The sequence below is a fragment of the Papio anubis genome, chromosome 13, assembly GCF_008728515.1.
Source record: "Papio anubis isolate 15944 chromosome 13, Panubis1.0, whole genome shotgun sequence".
Taxonomy (NCBI): domain Eukaryota; kingdom Metazoa; phylum Chordata; class Mammalia; order Primates; family Cercopithecidae; genus Papio; species Papio anubis.
In genome coordinates, this window is record NC_044988.1 from 24296494 (window position 1) to 24322451 (window position 25958).

General features: G+C 36.7%; 2 protein-coding genes across 3 annotated transcripts in view; one reads left to right on the plus strand and one right to left on the minus strand.

Moving 5' to 3' along the window:
* ALDH1A1 (aldehyde dehydrogenase 1 family member A1) overlaps positions 1–25958 on the plus strand; it is a 184364-nt gene that overhangs the window by 16052 nt on the left and 142354 nt on the right. The gene's annotated exons all lie outside the window — the stretch shown is intronic.
* LOC101010802 (cytochrome P450 1A4-like) lies at positions 7185–25807 on the minus strand. Its single transcript, XM_003911811.4, has 7 exons — positions 25722–25807; positions 20974–21812; positions 18990–19113; positions 14370–14459; positions 14170–14290; positions 11121–11207; positions 7185–8468 (listed from the first exon to the last, which is right to left on the minus strand). The coding sequence occupies exons 2-7, from the start codon at positions 21793–21795 to the stop codon at positions 8168–8170; spliced, it is 1545 nt and encodes a 514-aa protein (XP_003911860.2). The 5' UTR covers positions 21796–21812; positions 25722–25807; the 3' UTR covers positions 7185–8167.

Sequence of the window (25958 nt, forward strand, 5' to 3'; positions counted from 1 at the left end):
ATGCAGAGTTTCTTGACGGATCAATGAATAATCTCAAATATCTAAGGTTTCATACTTAACAGTTTTTTTGTCTTCCTGTATTCTCAGTTGCCAGCTTTTGTTTTAATTTAATTAATGCAAAACTTCTATATCCTGCAGTTTCAACTCACAGTTTGGTTGCCTAGTCTGAGAGTCTGAAGATTCATTCTCCCTCTAGACCAGCTCCACTAACTCTATGACAGATACTTGCCACCCTTAAACATTTCTTTACCATATACATGAGTTCACAGATGTGAAGGGAACGTATAATCTTAAATAAACACCATATGCTCTATATTAGGCTTATGCTCTAAATATAGAACTGTATTTATAGTATTACGTTTTTTGAAAAAAATCATAGTTTTGTCAGCATTCTATTTACAACACATTGCTACATCTTTCTCTTTTCCTATATTTTTAACAAAATCAATGAAAGTGTACACACAGTATTTTACACTTGCTATTTGTAATATATTATCCCTTCATTCCAAAAAATAAACTTCCACAACAATCATTAAATAGCAGGAAATATTAACCATCTGCATGCATGCATCACACTTTAGTTTTAAATTTTAGTTTGGGATATTTCAAACATAGAGAAAACTAGAATAAAAAATGTGATGAACAGCCTTCAACTCATCATCAAGTTCCATGAAATTACATACTATATCATTGAAACTCTGTGATACCCTCTCCGTCTTAAATCCTTTCTCCACAGAATACTGGATTTTGTGTTTATCATCCTCATTTAAGCATTTATTCCCATAGTGTAAACACTTGAATATGTCCACACAAAATACAGCATGATTTTTCAGGTGTTAAAAAAATTTATGTAGGCCGAGCATGGTGACTCACTCCTGTAATCCCAGCACTTTGGGAGGCTGAGGTGGGCGGATCACCTGAGGTCAGGAGTTGGAGACTAGCCTGGAAAACATGGCAAAACCCCATCTCTACTAAAAGTACAAAAAATAGCCGGGCATGGTGGCAGGCATTTGTAATCCAAGCTACTCAGGAGGCTGAGGCAGGAGGATTACTTGAACCCGGAAGGCAGAGGTTGCAGTGAGCCAAGATGGTGCCACTGTACTCCAGCCTGGGTGACAAGAGCAACACTCCATCTCAAAAAAAAAAAAAAGTAAATATTGTAATATCTTGCTCCATATGTACTTCTGCAATGTACTTTTTTACTGAATGTTTCAGCAATGTATTCATGTTGATTTACATAACACTAGCATGCTTGTTTACACTACTGAATTCCATTATATGACTACAACATAATTATGTATATCCAGCATCTTACTTATGAGCAGTGGGTTGTTTCTAGTTTTTCACTTTTATAAAAAGCTGGAATGGATAATGCATGCCTTCTTTTGCACATGTGTGAGGATTTCTCTAATGGAATTGCTAAATCCCAAGCAAGTCATCTTCAAGTTTATTAAAAATGTTCAAATGTTTCTTCATATTTACATACCCAATCAGAGTAAATGCAAGTTCTCATGTCTCCGAATACTTAGCAGTATTTGTATTGCCCTATTTGTAAATTGTAGATTGTTTGCCAACCTGCTATGTGCAAAATGGTATTGTAGGTTGCTTTAATGTGTATGTCACTGATTATTACTGCGGTAGGTACCTTTTCATGCTTGTTGGCCCTTCCTATTTTCACCTATTTATAAGCCTTTCCCACTTATTGGGATGGAGATTGGTGACTTTTTCCTTATTAAATTGAATAAAGTCTTCTTAATTCTGGATACTACTCTTCTGTCTGCTCTATGTGTTCCAAATATCGTTTTTCACTCTGTAGCTTCTTTTGCTTTTGTGTATTATGCCTTTTTTTGAGTGGAAATTTAAAATTTCAATGTAGAAAATGAATTATTTTCTTATGGATTACATTTTCAGTATCTTGTTTAAGAAAGTTTTCTTTATTCTTCTAAACATTTAAGGCTTGACTTTTCTTATGAAGGTCTTTAACCTACCTGAAATTGATTTCCTGAATGGTATAACTTTGGAACGTACTACAAACACAACTTTATATTTTGATATGTTGCCAGAATTTCTTTTAAATTAAGGCATATAGTGTTGAAACCATTGCCATTATGGAAACTACATAAGTATTGAGTTGAGTTTGATGTAGATTTTAACTCTGCAGTAAGCCTTACCTGAAGAGTATCTTGAGCATATTCATCTTTCTGAGCCTCTTTTTCTGTGAAAAGTTAGTACTAGGCCAGGCGCGGTGGCTCATGCCTGTAATCCCAGCACCTTGGGAGCCTGAGGTGGGTGGATCACTTGAGCTCAGGAGTTTGAGACCAGCTTGGCCAACATGGTGAAGCCCTGTCTGTACTAAAAACACAAAAATTACCCAGGTGTGGTGGCACATGCCTGTAGTCCCAGCTACTCAGGAGGCTGAGGCAGGAGAATCACTTGAACCTGGGAGGCGGAGGTTGCCATGAGCTGAAATGGCACCACCTCACTCCAGCCTAGACAACAGAATGAGATTCTGTCTCAAAAAAAAAAAAAAAAAATTGGTACTAATGCCTGTTCCATGGTTTGTGTTAAAATTAGTAATTCAGAAATATCCACTGTATTGCCTGACACACAGAGTATACTGTTAGGGACTTGATCTCTGGCAGTGAAAGGAAATAGCAATAGCTTGAGAGAACCAGAACAAATCAAGATGAATGCTTGCTTATCTAATTTTGGCATAACAAGATGATGACAAATAAAAATGAATATCCTACATTTTGGAAACTAATAATATGAATATCTGTTGAGGTTATAGGATCAGACTTTCCCTCTGTGAGTCCTAGATAATCCTAGGTCAGGAAGTGAAGATTCAGAGTTCTGCCCAGGACAAGGGCCAGAAGAGACAGTTCTCTGGGGCTGAGAGAAGGCTCCTTTGTTTCTTTATTTTACCAACCTCAAAGTGTTCATCAGTTGGAGTGAACAGCTCTAGTGGGGATTGTATTGGCCAGCATAGGGAGTGGGTCGGGGAACCTATTCACAGGGAGAAAAGAATGCAAGGAACGGTTCCAGGATGCAGTCTGGGAAGAGTCTGTGCTTAAGCAGTAGGCTACAGAACTTTTTCGTTTTTCTGGAGTCATCCTTTCCAATAGCCCCAAACCTGCAAGTAAATTTTCTTCAAAATTACAGGTAAATCTCAGTTACACCCTTGAAAAACAGGTAAATCCCAATACCCGTGCTTAGATACAAACTGTCCAGGGAGAGAACAGGGATCCTTCTCTCCTTCAGAATAGACAGAAGACGTGGCAGATGCCATCAGACAACAACGTTTCTGGTGGAGCTGATGACACTGTCAGCTACCCATGGATTGGTGTTGGCAAGATGCAGTGGGAAGAGAGGGAGAAGTTCAGTGACATTTTGGAACGCACTTGAGATGCTGGCTTTGGAAAGTTTCCTAAATACCAAGGACATACTTTGATTATGGTTCTGGAAAGACACATGAGGGCTAATTTCCATTAAAATGTGCCATAAAAATGAAAGGAAGAGCGACAGATCCTGGAGCAGTAGTGTGCACTTGTAATCCCCAGGAGGCTGCGGTGAGGGCATCACTTGAGGCCAGGAGTTTGAGATCCGCTTGGGCAACGTAGCGAGACACTGCCTCTAAAAAAAAATAAAAATAAAAATAGCTGGGTGTAGTGGCACACACCTGTAGTCTCAGCTTCTTGGGAGGCTGAGGCAGTAGGATCACTTGAGTCCAAGACTTTGAGGCTGCAGTGAGCTACAATTGTGCCACTGCACTCCAGCCTAGGTGACAAAGTGAGATCCCATCTTTAAAATAATAATAACAAAAAACATTTTAAAAAATTAAGGATTTCTTTGATGAGACTTGGACCTTGGATCTTGTAGATTAAAAAAGTGTGAGAAGACTGAACAGACTTTTAGGCCAAGGAGTTGCAAGCAACACAGTAGAAATTAAAATGTGAGCAGAGATATCAGAAATACTATCTTTACCAGACATTCTTAGACACTTCCTTTTTGCTAAAGCTTTTCCTGTTCTCTCACTAGATCCACTCCCTCAATCCAATGTGAATGGATTGAATGTTCGGCCTCCTTGTAGCCAATTCAATCCAATTAAATGTGTACTACATGCCTCAAATAGTGCTAGATACTGGGGATACAATGGGAAGCAAAACAGACTTGGTCCCTGCATTTGCGGAGCTTGCAAGGTGGTAGAGATCAGCCTTAAAATAATAAATGGAACCAAGTATTGGGGCAGGGATGGAGGATGTAATCAAGAGATCATCAAATGATTACACTCCAGTGCAGTACCTTATAAAAATGAATGGCACTATATTGTCTGGAAAAGAGAAAATTATGTTTAATAAAGGAATCTTAAAACATTAGAAACTCAGGAAGACTTTTAAGAGCCATTAAAATGAACATTTCGTAAGTTGATCATCTCACTATGCTGGGAAATGTATTCACGCACCATGCATCAGTACACGGGGATAGCAGATGAAAACAATACTTTTGTGTGTAGAGTTTACTCTTTGTGGGGCCTGAGAGTCAAACTCAGTGGAAGTACACTATTCTCTGGAAAGAATTTGAAGGATAAAAGACCTATAAACTTTTATTATTTTTATGTATTTTGACTCTTCCAGTGTTAACAATGTAGATGATAGAAAATATGTTGCCTGCATCCTGCATTTTTTGTTTATCTAAAGAGAAATGCAGTGGAGGTGTCCCTCACAGGGAATTTGTTTTTATAGCTTCTTAAACCATAAAAACAACTCCCTTTAGCTATTTCTCATTTAAAGTGCATGTAGCATAGTGGTTTTTTTTTTATTTGTTTATTTAAAGCATGACTTGAATTTTGTGAGGAGATCCCATGTGAATCTGAAATATTAAATTGTGTATCTACACTTCCAGAGTCCTGGAACCATCTGCAAACCAGGACAGATTTCACAGCCTAATTAATAATTATGTAGATAGTAAAATCCCCAAAGACCCCTTCTGCCTTTCTTTAAAATAGTTCAGATTTCTTCTTGTGTTAATATGGGTTGATATTTCATCTGAATTATAGGTTTAACTGGGAATAAATTAGAGAATTTCAATGTAGGAGGCGATCCTGTTCTTTTAAATTTTGGGTGCAAGTTTTCTTCTTTAAAAGACTTGAGAACAGGCACATCCTGCACTCATTTGCATCATGGAGTGGATAATGTTTCCAGACTGATCTTTGTCTTTATAATGTTACTAAGAACCCCCAGGGGTTGTGGCTACAAGGAGGCCTAGGAGATATGTGTCTGCATATACTTGTGTGAAGCAGGGTATTTAATACCTATAACTCTGCTTTTGTACTTCATATATGTTGACTCTAAGACTTCGCTCGTCTTGGATTCTCAGTGGATGCATATATCCATATATTATAAACTTCTCTATAGTCATAATGATTTCTGTGAATGGTTTCCAGATTATTATTCAATGTATCTTTGTTAGTACAAGTATATATATATACACACACACACAGAGAGAGAGTTATACTATGTTGTTTCTGATTACATGTTACATGAAATAAATTATTACTTTAGGATAAGCATGTACACATAATTAAAATGAACTTATCATTACATATTAAATGACAAAGAAAAGCTATTCTTATTTTACTTTCACACTTTCTTTCCCTAGTTTTATTCTCATCCTTGTTTCTAAAGATACATAAAATACAAACATAAATTATACAAAAAGCCCAATAGTATACTATTTAATTATGCCTTAGGAGCAGAGGAAGAATGCAAATAAGCATTTTACAATACAAGGTGTTGAAATTCTATGCTTTGTTTATTTATATATAAGGTGGTTAGAAAAATGCAATTCCTTAAAGAAAATATCAGATAAATAGATACCAAGATTTTTAGTTTCTAGCCACTCCCATTTTTCTTGAGTATACAGAAAATTTCACAAGTTTCTTATGGTAAGAATATAAGAATAGTTTCATTTTTGACACACTGCCATAAGGGTAATACAAATAATTTCAAAAGTTCTTAGAGAAGCACAAGCAATTCAGTTATTCATTTGCAAGGAGAATGTTGAATTTATTTATATTGGAAAAAAGACAAGCATTGACTTTAATTTTTTTTTTTTTTTTTTTTGAGATGGAGTCTCACTCTGTCGCCAGGCTGGAGTGCAGTGGCATGATATCGGCTCACTGCAAACTCCACCTCCCAGGTTCAAGGGATTCTCCTGCCTCAGCCTCCCAAGTAGCTGCGACTACAGGCGTGCACCACCAAGCCCAGCTAATTTTTGTATTTTTAGTAGAGACAGGGTTTCACCATGTTGGCCAGGATGGTCTTGATCTCTTGACCTTGTGATCCACCCGTCTCGGCCTCCCAAAGTACTGGAATTACAGGCATGAGCCACCACACCTGGCCCTGACTTTAATTTTCATTGTCTCTGAATGGCTTAAAAGTTCTCTACTTCCATTGTCACATCTTGGCCAAGATCATCATTATCTAGAGAGGCACACCTTGAATTAGACCCCAGATGTTCTCTTATCTCCTAGCTTGTATTGCACATCCTTTATGATGCAACTCCACCTCAAACCTTCAATCTGAAATACTAGTTCTTTCACTGTCCGTTTTAAGTTCACTTATATGCCTTAGCTCATTAACAAATTCACTGAATAAAGCATATACTTAGTGCTGAGTCTTACATTTAAAAGCATTTTTAAAAAATCAACATGTAGTTTTATTTTCATTACATGCTATTATGGGCTCAATTGTGTCCCCCACCCCCTCGACTCTGAAATTTATGTGTTGACATCCCAACCTTTAGTACTTCAGAATGTGATTGTATTGGGAGATAAGGTCTTTAAAGAATAATGAAGTTGGCCAGGTGCAGTGGCTTGTGCCTATAATCCCAGTACTTTGGGAGGCTGAAGCGGGTGGATCACGAGGTCAGGAGTTCAAGACTAGCCTGACCAACATGATGAAACACCACATCTCTACTAAAAATACAAAAATTAGCTGGGTGTGGTGGTGCACACCTGTAATCCCAGCTACTTAGGAGGCTGAGGCAGGAGAATCACTTGAACCCTGGAGGTGGAGGTTGCAGTGAGCCGAGATCGTGCCACTGCACTCCAGCCTGGGTCATAGAGCAAGACTCCATCTCAAAAAAGTAAAGAAATAAAAATAAAAAAAATTTTAAAAGGAATAATGAAGTTAAAATGAGACTCGTAGGGTGGGGCCTTAATACATTATGACTATTGTTCTTATAAAAAGAGGGAGAGACCCCAGAGTTGTGTGCACACAGAGAAAAGGCCCTGTGAGGACACAGCGAGAAGGCAGCTGTCTGCAAGCCAAGGAGGGAGACCTCAGGAGAAACTAAGTCAGCTAGCACCTTGATCTTGCATTATCTGCCTTGAGAACTGTGAGAAAGTAAATTTCTGTTGTTTATACTACCTGGCCTCTGGTATTCTCTTATTATCACAGTCCTGGTAAACTATTAATAATACAAATATATATATATATATTTAGTATGTACCAAAAGAAGTTGGTAACATTGTGAAAACACCAATTTGCCTTACAATTAAAAATTTAATACACAAAAATACGTAATCTGATACAAAAATGGGCTTGAGGCAATCCCTGTCATCTCCTTTTCTCTACTCCTCTAACTCTAGCCCAGCTCATCTACTATGACCATGCAATGCTCTCTGCTAGGCTACTCTAGCTCCCTTCTCTGGCCCTCCTGAGCATCTATGCCCAAGATCACTGAAAATATCTAACATCAGAACCTTGCTCTTATTCTGAACCCTATATTTAAAGCAACGATGAGTATGTCTGTTTATCTGAAGCTAGCGTAAAAGGAAGGTAGACAGAGTCCTCTTGTCCGTCTGGTCAATCTGCCACTCACTTTCCCTTCCACTCACATCCACATGACACCTGGGACACCACTGTGTGAGATCTGGATTTAAACCCCCTGATTTACGTCACACTTCATTATTATCTTAAAATATGCTCACACGACATTAAGTCTCATATTGGAACTAAAGCTATACCACATACTTTATAAAACACGTCACAGAGTTGAATTCATAGCATAGCTCAGGGGAATAAACTACACATTGCTAGTTAAGTAAATTCAAATCATCTATTTTTCTGAATTGAGTAAGGAGCCCTCCCCTCAGTCTGAGAATCTAGGCAGATGCACTCCCTGAGGAGCGGAGTTCCGCTTGAAGTTGGTATGGTTTTGGCCTCATGACTAACCCGTATGTAGGAGTCAGGTCTAGTTTGGCTCTGGGGCATTTTTTCAGCTTGAGCTGCTGCAGAACAGCAGTGATGAAAATGAATATCTCATTGCGTGCAACATCTTCTCCCAGACACTTCCGGATGCCCATTCCAAATATCAAAACTTTCTCCACGAGGCTTTTATTCAGTTCTCTGTTTTCGTTTAGAAATCTGTCAGGTCTAAATAAGCTAGGATTATCCCAAATAGTTCTGCATAAAATAGACAAAAACAACATGTAAAAAGAAATTATTTTCTCATTTTTGCTATTGTTGGCAACTTTTCCACAATAATTTTGTTTTGCATAAACTACTTTAAGTTCAGAATATTCCTTATAAATTATATATAGAGAAAGGAAGTATACATAAATGAAGTATATATACACCTATATGTATAAGTACTTATGGAGACATATGATTATATATAATTATGAATATGTCACTTTTTCCTTTAATATTTGACAAATCTAGTTATGATAAAGATTTAGTACAATTACACCTAATTTTCACTGAAATGACTACCAATTCATTAGTGAATAAAATACTTGAAAATCTATTTCATCAATTTTTCTGAATTAAATAAGAAACCTTCCACTCAGTCTGAGAATCTAAGCAGGTGAACTACCTGAGGAGTGAAGCTCTGCTTGGAGTTGGGATGGTTTTGGCTTCATGGCTAACCCGTACACAGGAGCCAGTTCTAGCTCGGCTCTCCTGCAAGCTAACTTCAAGGTATGGGTTAGCCATGAATTTAATTATTTTAAATGAAGAATTCCATAAAATTCTCATAAGAATATTCCAAAATGGTGACATAAATAAAAAGTAATACATATTCAATATATTTTGCTTTAAGCAGAATGAATAAGAATGATGAGACTGGGCCACATCTCTCACTCTGGTAAAAAACATGTTTAGGAAATGGCCTTTGTACAACAATACAGAGAGGATCTGGGTCTCCAGAAAGCAGCTCTAATTGAGGGATTGCCCACAGTTCCCAAATCACTGTGTACCTGATTCTTTCTTCTATCTCTATCTTTTGTTACATGCACCATATTTGGCTTATTTATGACGACCAATGCTAGCATGTTTTCTGTAGGCCTAAACCGTATATCAGGGACCCACCTGGCTTTACAAAGAACTGGCCCTGTTTGTGTGTAGATGTCATCATCTCTCTAGAAGGAAAAACTGGTTTCTGTCTGTACCAGAGGCCACAGACCTAGAGGATTAGTTCTCTCCACAGTCCTCCAACACATTTTGGTTTTCTCTCATAATCTTTTAAAAATAATTCATTGTCGCTAACATTTAAAAATCAGATTTCACATGAAAATGTGCATTTCCAAGTTCTCTTTTATAATCATAAAAGCTGACAACATTGGGACAATGTCCTGTTTGCCAACAGTTTACTGAGCTGAGTTAAATGTGGCAGATGACCTCCCCTCTTCACAATGCTTCACCAAGTGCAATTCACTTATTTTTGGTATTTTTTATTGCTCAATAGGTGCTTGAGTTTGTGACCTATGCTTTAGATTAATTAAATATGAAGAATTTTTCCATAATATCAAGTCTTAAATTACATACTCATTCAGCTTAAACAAGTGCCTCCATACAAATGGTATTTCTTTAGTAGCACTCATGTTAACTCAGTTTGTTTGCACATTACTCAATACTCTTTATAATCACCAGTTCTTAGGATATTATTAATAGAATACTTAGGATTATACTAAGAAAGAATAAATGTTATTAAATATACATTTGCAGTATTTCTTCTTATAATGGTTTTAAAATGCCTAGGTGTGGAGAATGGAAGTGTCAATCTCCGTGACAGTAAGTGTTGCAGTGGGACAGCATATGCATTGTCTTCTACCACCTTTCTGTTCACAGAGATTGTGAAGCTGCCATTAGGTACACAGGATAATCACTTCCCTCTCTAACAGCTTGCAGCCTGAAACATCAGTCAGATGAGATCTTGGGTGAAGAGAAAAGACTGTGTAACCTATTTACTGTCTGCTGAGTGCATAAGAATGCAGTCTCTGCCAGTTACTGGAGACATCAAGCCCTGACCATGACAGGAAGCGCTTGGTTTCCATTATATAAAATTTACACATTTGGATTTCAGTCCTACCTCTGCCACCTTCTGAACATGTGACCTTAGGCAACGTGTTTAACCTGGTTGAGGGTTTGTTTATCTGTAAAATGGAGATTGTGATAGCACCAATGCATTGTGATCAATTATCAATAATAATTGAGGCTCAGGAAAGATACTGCAAGGTTTTGTGCCTTGCCCACAGTAGGAGTCTATAAATATTAGGTGTAATCATCATTCTCACCACCACCACCACCATCACCACTGTGATTATCCTCACTTTCACTGCATTAGATACTCTCATCTCAGCCCTCTCTTTCACAGCTGAAATGGATGAACTTCTAACTTTATTTTATTCAACAAATATTTATTGTGTGCCAACTATGTGTGAAGCAGTGATCCAGGTGCTGGGGTAGAGGAACAAGTAAACAAACAAAGAAAAAAAAAATCCCTGCTTGGTGGCTTACATTGCAGTGGGGGATTTCAGACTCCATTTCAATGTACTAGCCATGACTATGCAAAGTCCTCGGCCCAAATCTCTCCTAATGAGCTCATTTTTGAAATTGGAATTGCCCTATATTGAATTTTTCCTCAATTTGTGTCAATATATCACCATTTGCATTATAGATAAGGAGAGAAACTGAGGAGAGAAACTTTCCAATATCTTTCAAGAGAAACAGGAGTGAAGGTTGGCTAAGAAGATTGTAAATCTTTTCCAGATTAATAAACAGTAAACAACCAAGCAAGCAAGCAGATTTATCCAAAGATTAATTCTGGTGACTTACTCATCGTGGTTTACTTGATACATGTTAATAAAGGTGCACGTTTTCCGGGGAATGAAATAGCCATTCAGAGTGGTGTCCGCTGTAGTACTAAGAAAGCAAAAAACAGCATTACAGCATATCCTGTCAGTTCAAATTACCCATCTCTAAACTGCCACCTGCAACTCACAGACTATTTTTATTTATGTCTTTTTTTACTATAATAATACATCTTTATACATCTTCATTCTTTCATTAATTAAAACAATTTCCACTTCTTGTCAAATTAGTAATTTATTTTTCTTGCATGTGTTAAGCACATTGTGCACTTAATATATTCAAAGCACTTCTATGAGCTACACATTTCCATAGAAAATTATCTCAATATTTCTGTGACAGAGCTGACCATAAGCAGGCAGATCAAATTACATCAGGAAACGATTAAGAGAATTATTCAGTACTTCTGTGTGCTCACTGTGTTTGTGTCTATTATTAATAAATTAGAAAGACAATGTCACACCTTTGAGTACTGGGTAGAAGGAACAATGGAATTGAAGCAAGGAAATCTGAACTTTGGATGCTGCCCTTAGTGGGATATTGGGCAAATTATCTATTCTGTGACTCCATTTCCTAGCTATGAAATGAAGGTGTTGGTTGTGTTGGATGGTCTCTAAGTTGCCTCTAAAGAAAATACTCTATTTTTCTAGTCTGATACTCAAACTCCTTCCTGAAACCTGTTTGCCTTTCCCCTTTATGCCTCTATAATTATTCATGGATTGGATTCAATCATTTTATGTTTCCCTGTGGCACTCCCTACCTTGCTAATCTTCTCTCACACTTACTTCCCCAAGAGAAACAGAAACATTTCAATTTGATGAGTTTGAGAGAAGGCATTGTTTCACTACTTCTGGGTTCTCTCTTCAGATTAGCCAATTTGTAATGGAGATACATCTTATCTACAATCGGAAAGAGGCTGAGCTTAGAGGGTCAGATTTTGTCCTTCCACAGGAGACCTGAAAGTGTTCAACCTAGCCGGAGACTGAGTAGAGAAGTATGTCAGTTTCGAGGTCTACTTGAACTAGTTCTAAGCCACATTGTGAAAACTAGCTCTGATTATTTAAAAAGCTAATAATGTAATTTCTATTTTACCTGTGTCTATTTTGTGGCTGGTACTGAGCCTTGTCAAATAATATGAATGTTATTTATTGAGTTGCTCAAAACCCAACAAGGGGGAAGACCATACAAGCAATAGACTCGCTTTTTGGAAGGGTTACCTTTTCTCATGCATAGCCACTTGCCTATCTCAACACATCCCAGTCCACACTCCCTCTGTGGATTCAGCTGCTCAGATGCTACTCACAGAAGTTACATGCTTCTATTTTATGGAAACCTGGTATGTAAAATTTTATTTCATTGGTATTAAAACATGAGTGAATTATACAGTTTCTCTTTCTCCTTTTATGTCCCTTAAATTTCATGTGCATATGTGGTTTTCCACACAACTTTTAAGAAATGCACATGCAATAAATATTTATTAGGATATGGTTTGGTCTTTCCTGTGTGTTTTTGTATGTGTGTATATATGTTATATGTAATAGCAAACTTTTGCTGCTTTTACTTAAGTTTATTTCATTTTGTTTGTTTAGATTTATTTTATCATATTTTGTGCCTTTTCATTTTAAATGAAAAACAATAAACGTCCAAGTGTAATAGAATACATCAGTCCTGAACAATATAAGTAAGATAGCTCCTTTATGTGCACAAAATTCCCGGTTCGTATCACTCCGCTTTCGTTAGCCAATGCAGTAGTTCTTTTAATTTCACATTTTAATGTATTTCCTTACTTTTAATAATACAATGAATATCTATGTCCTAATACATATTTCTCCTTATCACTTAGACCCTCAGATGAGTTTACAGGGCCCTAATTAGATGACCACTTTCATTCCAAATGATGCCTATAAACTTAGCAGAGCCTCTCTGTTCCTGGGTACTTAGCGGAAGTGTGGATAATACTCTTATGAAGCACCAAAGTCACCTAATAAAAGTTATTGGGACAGAAGAGTTGCTTTTAAATAGGTAGGGATTTTTAATTTCTTTAAAAACTTACGTTAAAATGAAATTTGCTTTAACTGAGAGAGGATCTGACATAGCAGCTAGAAAACAAAATGGATCACTTGAAAAAATAGCAAATAGCCACTGTGTGTGAATAAAGAGAGCAAACAAGGGGCAAAATACAGGGAACTGTCACTTGCTGTCTGGCCTTGACTCTGCTCAGCTGGCGATCTTGCCCTTTGGGACACTTAGCTAAGGACACTGCATGCTGTCACACCAATTACTAAACGATTACATCAGTTTCCTGGGAAGAGAGATATTCCCACTCCTTCACTATTTAAAGGGAGAGAGAAGAACAAACACTGAGAATTCCAGGTGTTGTTGTTTTTTTTTTTTTTAAATAATTTTTAATTGTGTGGAATAAAAACAGAACAAACTACTGGAACTTTGGTTCCCCACATATGTATTTAATGAAGCTATCTACCTAATCTATGCTGGCATGCATTTGTGTGCTGGAGATTCTGGAATAAGATTCAGTAAAGTTTCAAGTATCTGCAAATGAATACTCTGTTTAATCTCATTGTGATAGCATTAGCTTCCTTAGTTTACTGTCCAGCAAAATTCTGGGCTACTAAAAACAAATCCATACCAGAAGGAAGCTAATTCTGCTCCTCAGATGAAATTAAGCAAGTTTGCATGACTTTTCGTAGCCAAATACATATTATGGTTGGATTATCTGTTGTTTGGACTTTCCATATCTTTCTGACACTGTGATTAGTGCACATAAAATAAAAGTTAATGACAAGATAGTTTAGTAATGAAAAATGTTCACAAAATATGCTTTTGCTGAACACAAAAATTTTATTATAGTGTTTAAAAATAAACTAAGATTTAAAGTAATATTAAAACAATAATACAATGTACATTTTTAAGTACTTAAAGTATTCCAATGTCTAAGATTCTTCAATGTCTCCACCCCACCACTAGTGGCTGTTTTAAAGGAGAATTATATGCTTACCAATGTGGAATAGTAAATGGAAGAAAAGAGGCATGTCTGAATACTTCACTTATGAAAGCTTCTGTGTATGGCAAAATTTTCCTGTCTTCAAATCTGGGTGGTTTCAGCCCAATGTTTCCATCTTTAAAGAAAATTATTTTTGATTTAATAAGAAAAATGATAATTGTAAGAATTATATTTTTCATTTGAAAGCATATTACCAATTTCTCCTTGAATTTTGGCTTGAATTTCTGGATAGTGTATCAAATAAAGAAAGCTCCAATATAGACATGTTGATACTGTTTCAAACCCTAAAAAAGAACCAAGAGACCAAGTGTCATGGAAAAAAGCATAGTTAAATCAGTTTGCTCACTTTATTTCCTATTTGACTGCTAAGAATTAGCAGAAAGAAATCTAAAGAAATTAGATTAAGAATGTAGAAGTCAGATAAAGAATAAGAATGAACAGAAAGAAATCTAGCCAAAAAACAATAGAATCACTATAAAATTATTATTAAGTTTAATTTCAAACTGTAGTGGTAACTTCTCACCCATTAGGATAGTGCAAAATGGTGTGGCTACTATAGAAAACAGTATGGAAGTTTAAGTTTAAAAAATTAAAAATAGTATTTATATATTATCTAGCAATCCTACTTCTGGGTTATATATCCAAAAACAATTTAAAGCAAGATCTGTAAGCTACATTTGCACATTCATGGTCATTGCAGCATTATACACAATAGCTAAGAGGTAGAGGCAACCCAAATGTCCATTGATGGATGAATAGATAAAGAAACTGTGATGTATACATTGTGGAATATTATGTCGTCTTAAGAAAGTAGATTCTGTCACATGCCACCACATGAATAAACCTTGAGGACATTAGGCTCAGTGAAATAAGGTAATCACAAAAGGACAAATACTATATGACTTCACTCACAAGAGGGTTCTAAAGTAGTCAAAATCATAGAAACAAAGCATAAAGGAAATTGTCAAGGGCAAGAAAGGATAGGGGAAATTAGTGTTTAATGGGCACAGGATTTCAGTTTTGCAAGATGAAGAAGTTCTAGAGATCGGTTGCACAACCATGTGAATATGCTCAATAGTAGTAAACTATATCACTTAAAAATGTTGTATATTTGTGAACATGACTAAAAATAAATTAAAATTTTAAAAATATGTATGTACTATTTACAAGACTAGTGAAAACATAGGAAGCATTGTATTACATAATAAACACCATTGATGTAGATAATAATAATGGCTATTATCTGTAATAAAAATAAGAAGTTATTGAGTACTTACTCTAATCCAAAAGTGTGTGCTCTCTCTCTCTCTCTCTTTCTCTCTCTCTCTGTGTATGTGTGTGTGTGTATACATACACTATATAACATAATATATGATACATTGACACACATATATAACATATTTTATAAATTATAATATAGATACGCAATGTATAACTAACTATGTTGATTTTACTGAGCCTCAAAGACATTATGGGTTTTGCTCAAGGTGAATGAACTCATAAAAGGCAGAGCCAATACTTAAACTTGGACATCATATGAGCACATAATGAAGGATTGACCAGATTCAATTTATCTGAATAAGTTTTAATGTATATTTTATAGTTTCAATTTCACTCTTTAAACAGAGCATCTTTCTTTTTGAGATTATCCATACCTCAGCTAAATGGTTTCATTACTGAAAATAAAAGCAAAGAACTCTGTATGCCAAACTTCATCTTTTTTCAAGGACTGCTTTATGATTACTACATCGAAGAATGTACTCAATCAATTCTTGAAACCTAAAACTCAGAAATGCCACATTACAAACTCTTCTAGACTGTTTCAATTGTAAATTCACCTCTATGATGACCTAATGCTAAAAGCAATGTTATTTGTGTTTTCTACTCAAATCTTATAAAACTAGTAGCAAAAGATGAGTTTTTAAATCAATATATTTAATTTCTAGATTTTCCTGATGATGATGACAACACAGGTAATGGTGAATATGTTTACCAAACATTGACCACTTAAATGCATTGTCATCTGAGATGAGGGCCACAATTAGCGTCACATTAAAAATGAGAAACTTGCATCATAGAAATGGTAAAATATTTTACATGGGTCACACAAGAGACAAAGGTAGTTGTTTTATAAATAACTTGCAACACAATGTGCACAATAAGTATACCCAGATATAGCTGCAGAACAGAGTTAGTTCCTTTCCAAACTTCACTTCTTAAGTTTATTTTCACATCTGTTGAACATGGCAGTCTCTCATAGTGAGCCAGTGGCTTCTTCAGTTCTTAACTCAGAGAATTTCTAATATGACTTCATACTGTAATAATTTAATGTAAAAGTAAACTGTTCAAATAAAGTTACTGACCATGATGTCTACAGCAGAGTACAGTGTAGTGTGAAAATTTGGACTTCTATGTGGAATATATCAACTCTATTCTCTAGCATAAAGAACTTTATTCTCTAAAATAAACAACATGCCATGAATAGTACATGCAAAACACTGCTTTCACTCACGGTAGAGCAATGGACCTTATATCCAAGATCTTTAACTATCTGTATGAATATCAGGATCTATATTTTGATTATCATAAATTTTGCTTTTTATATCAAGGCTTAAGCAATCAGCAGTTAAGTTATCTATCTTGGTAGATTATTGAAACATTGAGGGTAAAATCAATGATTTTTGGGAAAACCTTACTATACCCAGAGAAGAAACTAAATTATTTCTACAATCAATTTCAAAAGTTAAATATGGAAATATAAATCTTAATAATATAGTAGATATGATGGAACAGAGTGCTTGCAAATTTTATCCACTAAAATATATGGTTTACAGCTCATTGATTTATTCTAATAAAATATTTTATTACATCTCACTAGTGAGGTAGCAGGTACCTGTGGAAGCTTATGGTTTTATTAATTTTCATTATTTCTCTATTTACATTAAAATATACACTCCATGAGATACGTTTATTTAGCAAATAAATGTTTTATGTAGTAATCCATTCTACTGAATACTGTTTTGTACACATTTTACCCAAACTATTTTTTAACTGTGTTGTACATGTCAGATGGTTTTATTCTCCATCCTAGACATTTTTGTCATCTGCCATAATTTTATATTTGCTGATTACTTGATAATCTTGGAAGTATTACATATTTCTGAAATATGTTCAGATATTATCTCACTGAATCAAGATCAAAATAAATTATAATTAAACAGGAGGAATAAGTTCAAGAGATCTATTGCAGTGTGATGACTATAGTTAATGATTATATATTGCGTTCTTAAAAAATGCTGAGACTGGATTTTAAGTGTTCTCACCACAAAAATGATGACTACGTGAGGTAATGCATATTTTAGTTAGCTAGATTTAGCCATTTCACAATGTATACATACTTTAAAACATCATGTTGCATATTATAAATACATACAATTTTATGTGCCAATTTAAAAATAAACAAATAAGAAAATAAAACTCACTTGATGTATTTATCACACCCACACACACCCAGTCTTTAGTACTCACTAATGTTCAGGCATTTTAAAATGTTCTGACAAATACTCATATTTGTACATAGCATTATTTAGATTGTCAGAAGAAAATACAAAGTACAGCCTGGTCACATTTTTATGATGAATAATCAGATGAAATAATCCATCAAATTGAAGTCATGATTAAAATAATAAATACACACATACACACATATAGGGGGCTCGTGCATTTGCATGAGAAAAAATAATACAAATCAAAACAAATGCCTCTATTTGCAGAGAGAATTCATGATCACAAATGCATAGATCCTAGAAACAAGTGAACCCAATTACCAATAAATATAGTATAAAGAAGAAAAATACATTTGAAGAGTATTCCACATAAAATGAAACTGCTAAAACATTTATAATATTTTGTATTTTCTTATACTGAGAATTGGCTTCCTGCAGTTTAGCATCTTAGAGGAACTCTAATAAATGTGATAGATAAAAATGACTTTTAAAGAAAACTATAAAATTTAAGAATGAGAGTAATATGGTAGCAGTACAAATTGGTACAGTCTTTGTGAAATGAATTTAGCAGTGTGTATCAAAACTCAATCATTCTTTCATTAGTTGACCCAGAAATTCTGCTTCTTAGCATAAGGTGGTATTTCAAAAGGAGGCAAAACTCATGTACAAGAGTGGTCATCTTAGCTTTAGCCCAACATTCAATATCCGCATTTTCTGTGCAAGCCAGGAGGTGCAAACAGTTAGGGTATCCACATGAGATGGGTAAAATATGGGGGGTGCCAGACATCGAATATTACATGAACTTTAGAAGCAGCAAATTGGAAATACACCTGACAATCATGGTTGGATTGTAAGAGAGTACAGAGCTTCGTGAGAAAAGTTAGAAACAGATTTAGATGTACGTAGCAATTATATTTACAAAGTACATGATAATACAAAAAGCCTATTTTATGAGAATACACAAAATGAAAACAATAACACTTTAAATAGTTTCAGAATAAATGTCAATGGATTGGGTGAAGGGACTGGAAGTGAAAGTAATAAACAAGGACAGTCATTTCATGGACAATAATGTGAAGGTACCATTAATTGTGGGCAATGATTAACTCAAGTCTCTACTCCTGAGATCAAAATAAAGTTTTCTGAATGACATAAGAAGGTAGAATAACAAATTTATACGATGTGAGATCAACTAGATAAAATGGCCGATATAGGAAGAGCAAAGTCCTCTAAACTGTAAACAATAGATAACAACAAATTGCAGCTAATTTGTATTGGTCTTACATGTTGCTAAATTCTGTCACATACCAGCTCCAAAGAGGTCGTTCACAGTGCTTATGATTTCACTGTCATTCAAAGTGTCTGTTTTGGTAGCAGCATATTTGTTGTGGCATACATTAATCAGAGCATCAGTAATGTCTCGGATATGATCCTGAGGAGACAAACCTTAGCATGACTACTCACCCCTGTCTATGTTGTATATCAATTTAAATCCCACGCAGAAAGAGCCATATCACCATATAACTTGAAGGGAACCCATTGAGTCTTGGAATATAAGGAATGTAAATAGATCATCTTAAACCTTGCAACCATTTTTGCTTAAAATTTACAATGCTTAATCTTGATAGCGTGGAATAGAAAACCAAGTTACCAAACTCAATTTTCTCCTCAGAACTTCTTTCAATAAATACAAAAGAGTTCCTGTCTCTATAAGCACAACTTGAAAATATCAGCATTCTCCCTATAACTTATTACAGAGAAATTGCTTGGCAATGAATAGAAAGTTTATTAATTAATTTATTTTATTTTTATTTTTGAGACACAGTCTCATTCTGTTGCCCAGGCTGGAGTGCATGGTGCCATCTCCACTCACTGCAACTTCTGCCTCCTGGGTTCAAGTGATCCTCCTGCTTCAGCCTCCCGAGTAGCTGGGATTATAGGCATGCACCACTACACCTGGCTAATTTTTGTATTTTTAATAGAGATGGGGTTTCACCATGTTGGCCAAGCTGGTCTCAAACTCCTCTGCCCACTTTGACCTCCCAAAGTGCTGGGATTACAGGTATCAGCCACCGTACCTTGCCAATAAAAGGTTTTTAAATCTATTGGAAGGATTTTGTGTTCACTTCAGGCACCATGGAGAAAGAGATAGGGCTGGGGTATTTGAGAGAATGGGAATAAAAGTTTATACACCTTACAAATGCTGATACTTACTATACCTGATCTAGAATTCCCTTCTGGTACCTTGAAACAGATTGTCTTCTGCCTCTTCTTTTTCATTGGAAGGAACTTAACTACTTACACCTTTTCATTTGCTTAATGATCCCACCTCTTCATGTTTTATTTTTTTGTTGATGACTTCATCTCAGCAAATTGCCCTTGTGAACTAGGATTCTTCCTAGTACATACATATTTCAAGACGGAAATCTATTCTTCTGCCGACCATCAAAGTGGGCCCCAAATCATTTAATAGCCTCAAAAGAAAGGTCCACTCTGCCACCTGCAGAAACTTAATACATGTGTGGTCATCTTGAAATTCATGTCTGTATAACAAAGAAACTCAAGAAGAAAATGAAGGTAATTTGAAAGCTTCCTACAGAATATCTTTTATATTATTCAAAAATACTATCTGATAAAAAATATGCTAATATTTGTGATACCTATAAATCTGAGATCATGGTGACAGATATGAAATTGGAGAGATGAAATTATTGCTTTGTTTCTTCAAGGAACTGACTTATTCTTCATCATTTATCAGGCAATCACTTAGTTTTATCAAAATATTCAATATCTGCACTTTCTATGCAAGCCAGGAGTTGCAAACAATCAGGGTATCCACATGAGATGGGTGAAATATATGGGGCTGGGGGGTCACGTCGTGAAATATTAAACAACCTTTAGAAGCAGCAAGTTGGAAATACATCAGAGAACCATAGTTGGATTTTAAAAGTATAAACCTTCATGAAAAAAAGTTAGAAACAGATTTAGATTAAATAACAATTATATTTATGTTCATAATACAAGCATATGCCTTACCCACACACTGAGAAAATTTATGTTTCTGGGGAAATTTTTTAAGGATTAAAGAATTCAGAACTTTTCTTAGGGTTTTATGAGAACTGAGTAATGCTGTCATGTAATCTCACTGTCTGGACCTCAAATTTACTAATAGCTTGGGTACAGGTCATTGTGGCAAAATGTAGTAAAAAGAACCAATAATATTCAAAGCATTTCACCATTATCTTTTGTTTCTCACCAAAGCCCTTGTCCCGGCATAAGATTAAATCCTTACCTTATCATATGTAGCAAGATGGTCTTGTACGTGTAGTGCAATAAACCCATTCAGGGCCCGATAAAACTCCCGAGGAGCGTTTATAATCTGCAGTGGAAGGTAGCGGAGACATGGTATGAAATCGGCAGGGTTAGCGGCACTGGAGGCCTTGAGTAAGTCGTCATTCGTTTTAACTATCTTAAGAAATTCCTCATCACTGTGATCATATCTCTTGCCAAAGCAGAGGGCACAGACAACGTTGGCCACCGCACAGGTGACCGCGTTTCTGGGGTCAAAGCCGCCATTCTTGGAAGACAACTCTACAAAGACTGTCACCAGCTCAGAAACTTCCTCAGTGACATGCTCCTCCAGTAAGCAAGAGCAAGTGGAGGATTTTGCTTCTGCGTTAGAAAGAGTTCGTAAGGCCTTAGAGGCAATTTTTTTATGCAGTTTCCAACTCTCTCCGTAATTCACTGAAAATGAAAGACTCTTTCCTTCTGCCAGGAAAGAGAATGTGTACATGTTAGGTCTGCCTGCAAAATGCTCCCCATCCTTAAGTAGTACTTGTTTCACCATTTCCATTCCATTTACCACCAAGACAGGCACCATGCCAAGTTTGAGGAGAAAGACATCTCCATATTTCTTCCTCATCTCCATTAACGTAAGGTAAGGATGCTCTCCAAGCTGGAGAAGATTCCCTATGATGGGGAAGGACCAAGGGCCAGGAGGAGACAGCTGCTTTCTGCCCTTGCTCCTGAGAGCTCTCACAAAAACAAAAACCATCACCAAAATGATGAGAGAAGTGGTCACCTCTCCAGGAGTGACTGCTAGGTTGAGAATCATTTCCAGGAATATATCACCTAAAACAGAAAAATGTCTATTTTATTTTTGTAGTGTTAGACATAGACTAAGTAGCCTCTCTTCCCTTCAACATTTAGGGGGAGAGTACAGACTTTTTGAGATTAGTTGAAAGCCCTTTTTACCTGATGCACTGAGAGGGCAAAATCAAATTCTTGCAAAATGAATGGCACTTTTATCCTAATTTGATTCTTTTCACAGTTCTAACCACCAGACTGAAATCCTGCGAGGTGAGTCACTGACCATAGACAGAAGAAGACGAAAGTCAATGGAGAAAGCAGTCTGGTGACTTGGAAAAGGAATGAGGCTCCAGCAGCTGACTTTACATTCATTTGCAGGGCCTCAGTGCCTCCACTTAACCTCAGTGAATCCCAGTTTTCTCCTCTAACTATCCTACCTCACAGATTTAGTCACATTCTTTCAGTAACCACACCCCCTAATATCAAGCACTAAGAATACAAAACAAAAATTCACAGACTAATGAGGAAACTAGGTAAATAAAAATAAGATTAGAAAGTGGAAAGTGTTATAAGAGAACTGTGTGCAGAGTAGTTTGCCATTGTTTGTGGATCAAATCAGATTATTATTTTTTAAAAAGTACTTGGGGCCAGGTGCAGTGGCTCACACCTGTAATCCCAGAACTTTGGAAGGCCAAAGCGGGTGGATTGCTTGAGGTCAGCAGTTCAAGACGAGCCTGGCCAACATGGTGAAACCTAGTTTCTCCTAAAAATATAAAAATTAGCCAGGCATGGTGGTGCATGCCTGTAATCCCAGCTACTCAGGAGGCCAAGGCAGGAGAATGACTTGAACCCGGGAGGTAGAGCTTGCAGTGAGCAGAGATCACACCATTGCACTCCAGCCTGCGCGACAGAGCGAAACTCCGTCTCAATAGAGAAAAAAAAAAAGTACTCGGTGAATTACAAGCCATGTAATGGATATCTAATTGGTTATTTGCCTCCTCCCTCTGTTCTTGGACTTCCCAGGCTGTTTATTAGGGTGACTTTCTCAATTCTTTCTGCTCTATGACCATGGGTGGTTAATCCAAGAATGGGCCACTAGCCCAGGATCAATCCTCCTTAAGAATAGGGTGGGGGACTGTGAAAGATCATCCTTTCTCTGGACAGCTAGATCTATAAAATCTAAGTTCCGAAGATATGATTTGTTGGTCTTTCATTCATCAGGTGGACCTAAGAAAGCACGTTGGAAAGATGAATGAAGTAGAAAGGAAAGAAAAGATAAAGAGAGGCCTCACGATCTTACATTCACCATTTCTACCTTCAGGAGACCTAGGTACACTCGTGTCTCTAGGTTGAATTATTTCTCACTTAAACTAACTAGAACTGGTTTCCGTTACTTGTGACCAAGAGGATCCTAACCAAAATAATAATAATAATAATGCTTTATACACATGCAGAATATTTTTATTAACTATCGTATTTTATGGTAACTGTAGACAGACGAAGAGGAAAGTCGATAGAGAAAGCAGTCTAGTGACTTAGAAAGGAAAATTTAGTATTTCCTCTCTCTTATAAAAAAACACAAACTGTTCACACTTCTCAAATTACAGAGACAAATAGCATTGATGGATGTACTCATTGGCTAGTGTAAATGTCCAGCTCTCTTTGATTTTTGAGAAGACCAACACTTCGTTTCTTCTCAGTTTTAAAAATAATAAATTTTAATAAACTGAAAGATTATTGTGCAAATAGCAATGAATTTGTCTTCCAGTTCAGATGAAAGTGACAGGGTGGTAAAAACCATTCCAATCTGTTCTCCTAGAAAAAGAACCAAGGGTCAAAGGCAGATTTATCTTAAAGCCCTTACTCAGCATAAATAACTCCCACTGTTAACATTCAAGAAAACACATTGTCATTCATGTGTCACCTTTCTTTTTTCTTTTTTTCTTTTTTTTTTGGAGATGGAGTTTCGCTCTTGTCACCCAGGCTGGAGTACAATGGCCCAATCTCAGCTTACTGCAAGCTCCGCTCACTGCAACCTCCATCTGCCAGGTTCAAGCGATTCTCCTGCTTCAGCCTCCTGAGTAGCTAGGATTACAGGTGTACACCACCACGTCTGGCTAATTTATGTATTATTAGTAGAGATGGGGTTTCACCATGTTGGCCAGGCTGGTCTTGAACTCCTGACCTCAGGTGATCCACCCGTCTTTGCCTCCCAAAGTGCTGGGATTACAGGCATGAGCCACTGTGCTGGGCCTTATTTCATCTTTCTAAACTTCATGGATAAAATGTGGCTAAGTACACCAATTTGCTTGGCATTATTTTTTAAGGGATAAATTTTGGAGTTAAAATTGAGAGATAAATATTTTTATGGGAAACAAAAAACCCTGAATATGCATTTAAACTTAGAAAAAATATGCTGAGTACCTAATCAATGTAACATCCACAATTTGAAAAACTACTATTAATTGCAGTCTTACCAAGTGGCAGATATAGCAGTAAACAAAGCCTGCACTGTCTTTCAAAACTCACATCCCTGGGAGGTAATAAGTCATCCTGCTATGGGGAGACTTGGAGAGATAAAGTCATTTTTTCCCAGTTATTTCCAACCTTGAGCTTAACAACGAATCACCAATTATTTACATCTAGTGCTTTCCCAGGAGAAAATTCAATTTCTCTTGAGCATACACAAAAAACTGCAGTTTCTACACCAACAAAAACCAGTTTCATTTCCAAAGCTGAGTAGTGAATAGGTGGGAGGTATGTATGGCTGGAAAAACACTGGACTCAGAAAGATGACTGTGTTTCCAGCCTGTCTCTTCCTCTATTTAGCTCTGGAATTTCTGTTAAATTACAATCTCTCTTAGCCTCAGTTTCCTCATCTGTAAAATGGTCATGTCAGAGCAGAAGAGTAGAAGAGGTCTAAGGGTAGCTCCAACCTTCAATAATGAAAGCTAAAAGGAGAAAAAAGGCAGAAGCAAGTGTGATGTACATTGTCAACTGCTCAACAATACTATTTTTCCAGAGTCTCTGGAACAGTTAGCAGTCCATCAACAAATGTAAGTAACTGTGTGATTACCCTGGATTTTTTTTTTCTTTCTTCTCAGCCTGGGCCCTTCTCGTTTCTTTTACTAAATTCTGTTTGGCGATCTACCAGGCTCAGATGCTTTGCCAACTTTCTCAGCAACATTCTTGGAAAGCACTGAAGCACATTCTGTTCCTGGTGTTTTGAGGATAAATTCAGGCAGAGGACAGGGGATGTGAGGCTCCCTAAGGGTGCACTCCTACACCACTGAGGATTCAAAGTGAACTTTAAGCAATTTTTTTTTTAAAGCCTGATGAGAAAGACATACATAGGTTGAAGGTCTCTATAGTGATTCTGAAGTCTAGACATACACATTAGATTTCCCTCAGGAGGTGTTAAACATAGCAGTGTCCACATGGACCAATTGCATCAAAATCTCTAGGGATGGATGCATTTTTCAAAAGCTTTTCTTTTTTTTTCTTTTTTTTCTTTTTTTTATTTTTATTATTATTATACTTTAAGTTCTAGGGTACATGTGCATAACGTGCAGGTTTGTTACATATGTATACTTGTGCCATGTTGCTGTGCTGCACCCATCAACTCATCAGCACCCATCAACTCGTCATTTACATCAGGTATAACTCCCAATGCAATCCCTCCCCCCTCCACCCTCACCCCTCCCCATGATAGGCCTGGTGTGTGATGTTCCCCTTCCCGAGTCCAAGTGATCTCATTGTTCAGTTCCCACCTATGAGTGAGAACATGCGGTGTTTGGTTTTCTGTTCTTGTGATAGTTTTCAAAAGCTTTTCAATGTGACTATGGGGCATTTCAAATTGAGGACCTTTTTTAAGGGAAAACTACTTGCCAGGATAATCATCCAACAGTCTCAACAAACCCCCTCAACCCAGTTACTGCTTGGAAGGCTCACCTGTGCCCAGAAATCTTGCGGGTCAGTGTGAGGAACCTGGTGCAGGAACCAGAAGACAGAGAAGGATTTTGGCGAAGCTGTGTGTGTCCTAAGAAACACCAACAGTCTCTTCCACAGCAGCAGCGGGCAGGGGCAGAATCTTGCCTGGAGGGAAAGGCCTGGTGAGAACACCCTTTCCTGGAAGACAGGGGAGGGGCGGACCTTTGACCTGTGTGGGGAGGAGTTTGGAGCTTGATC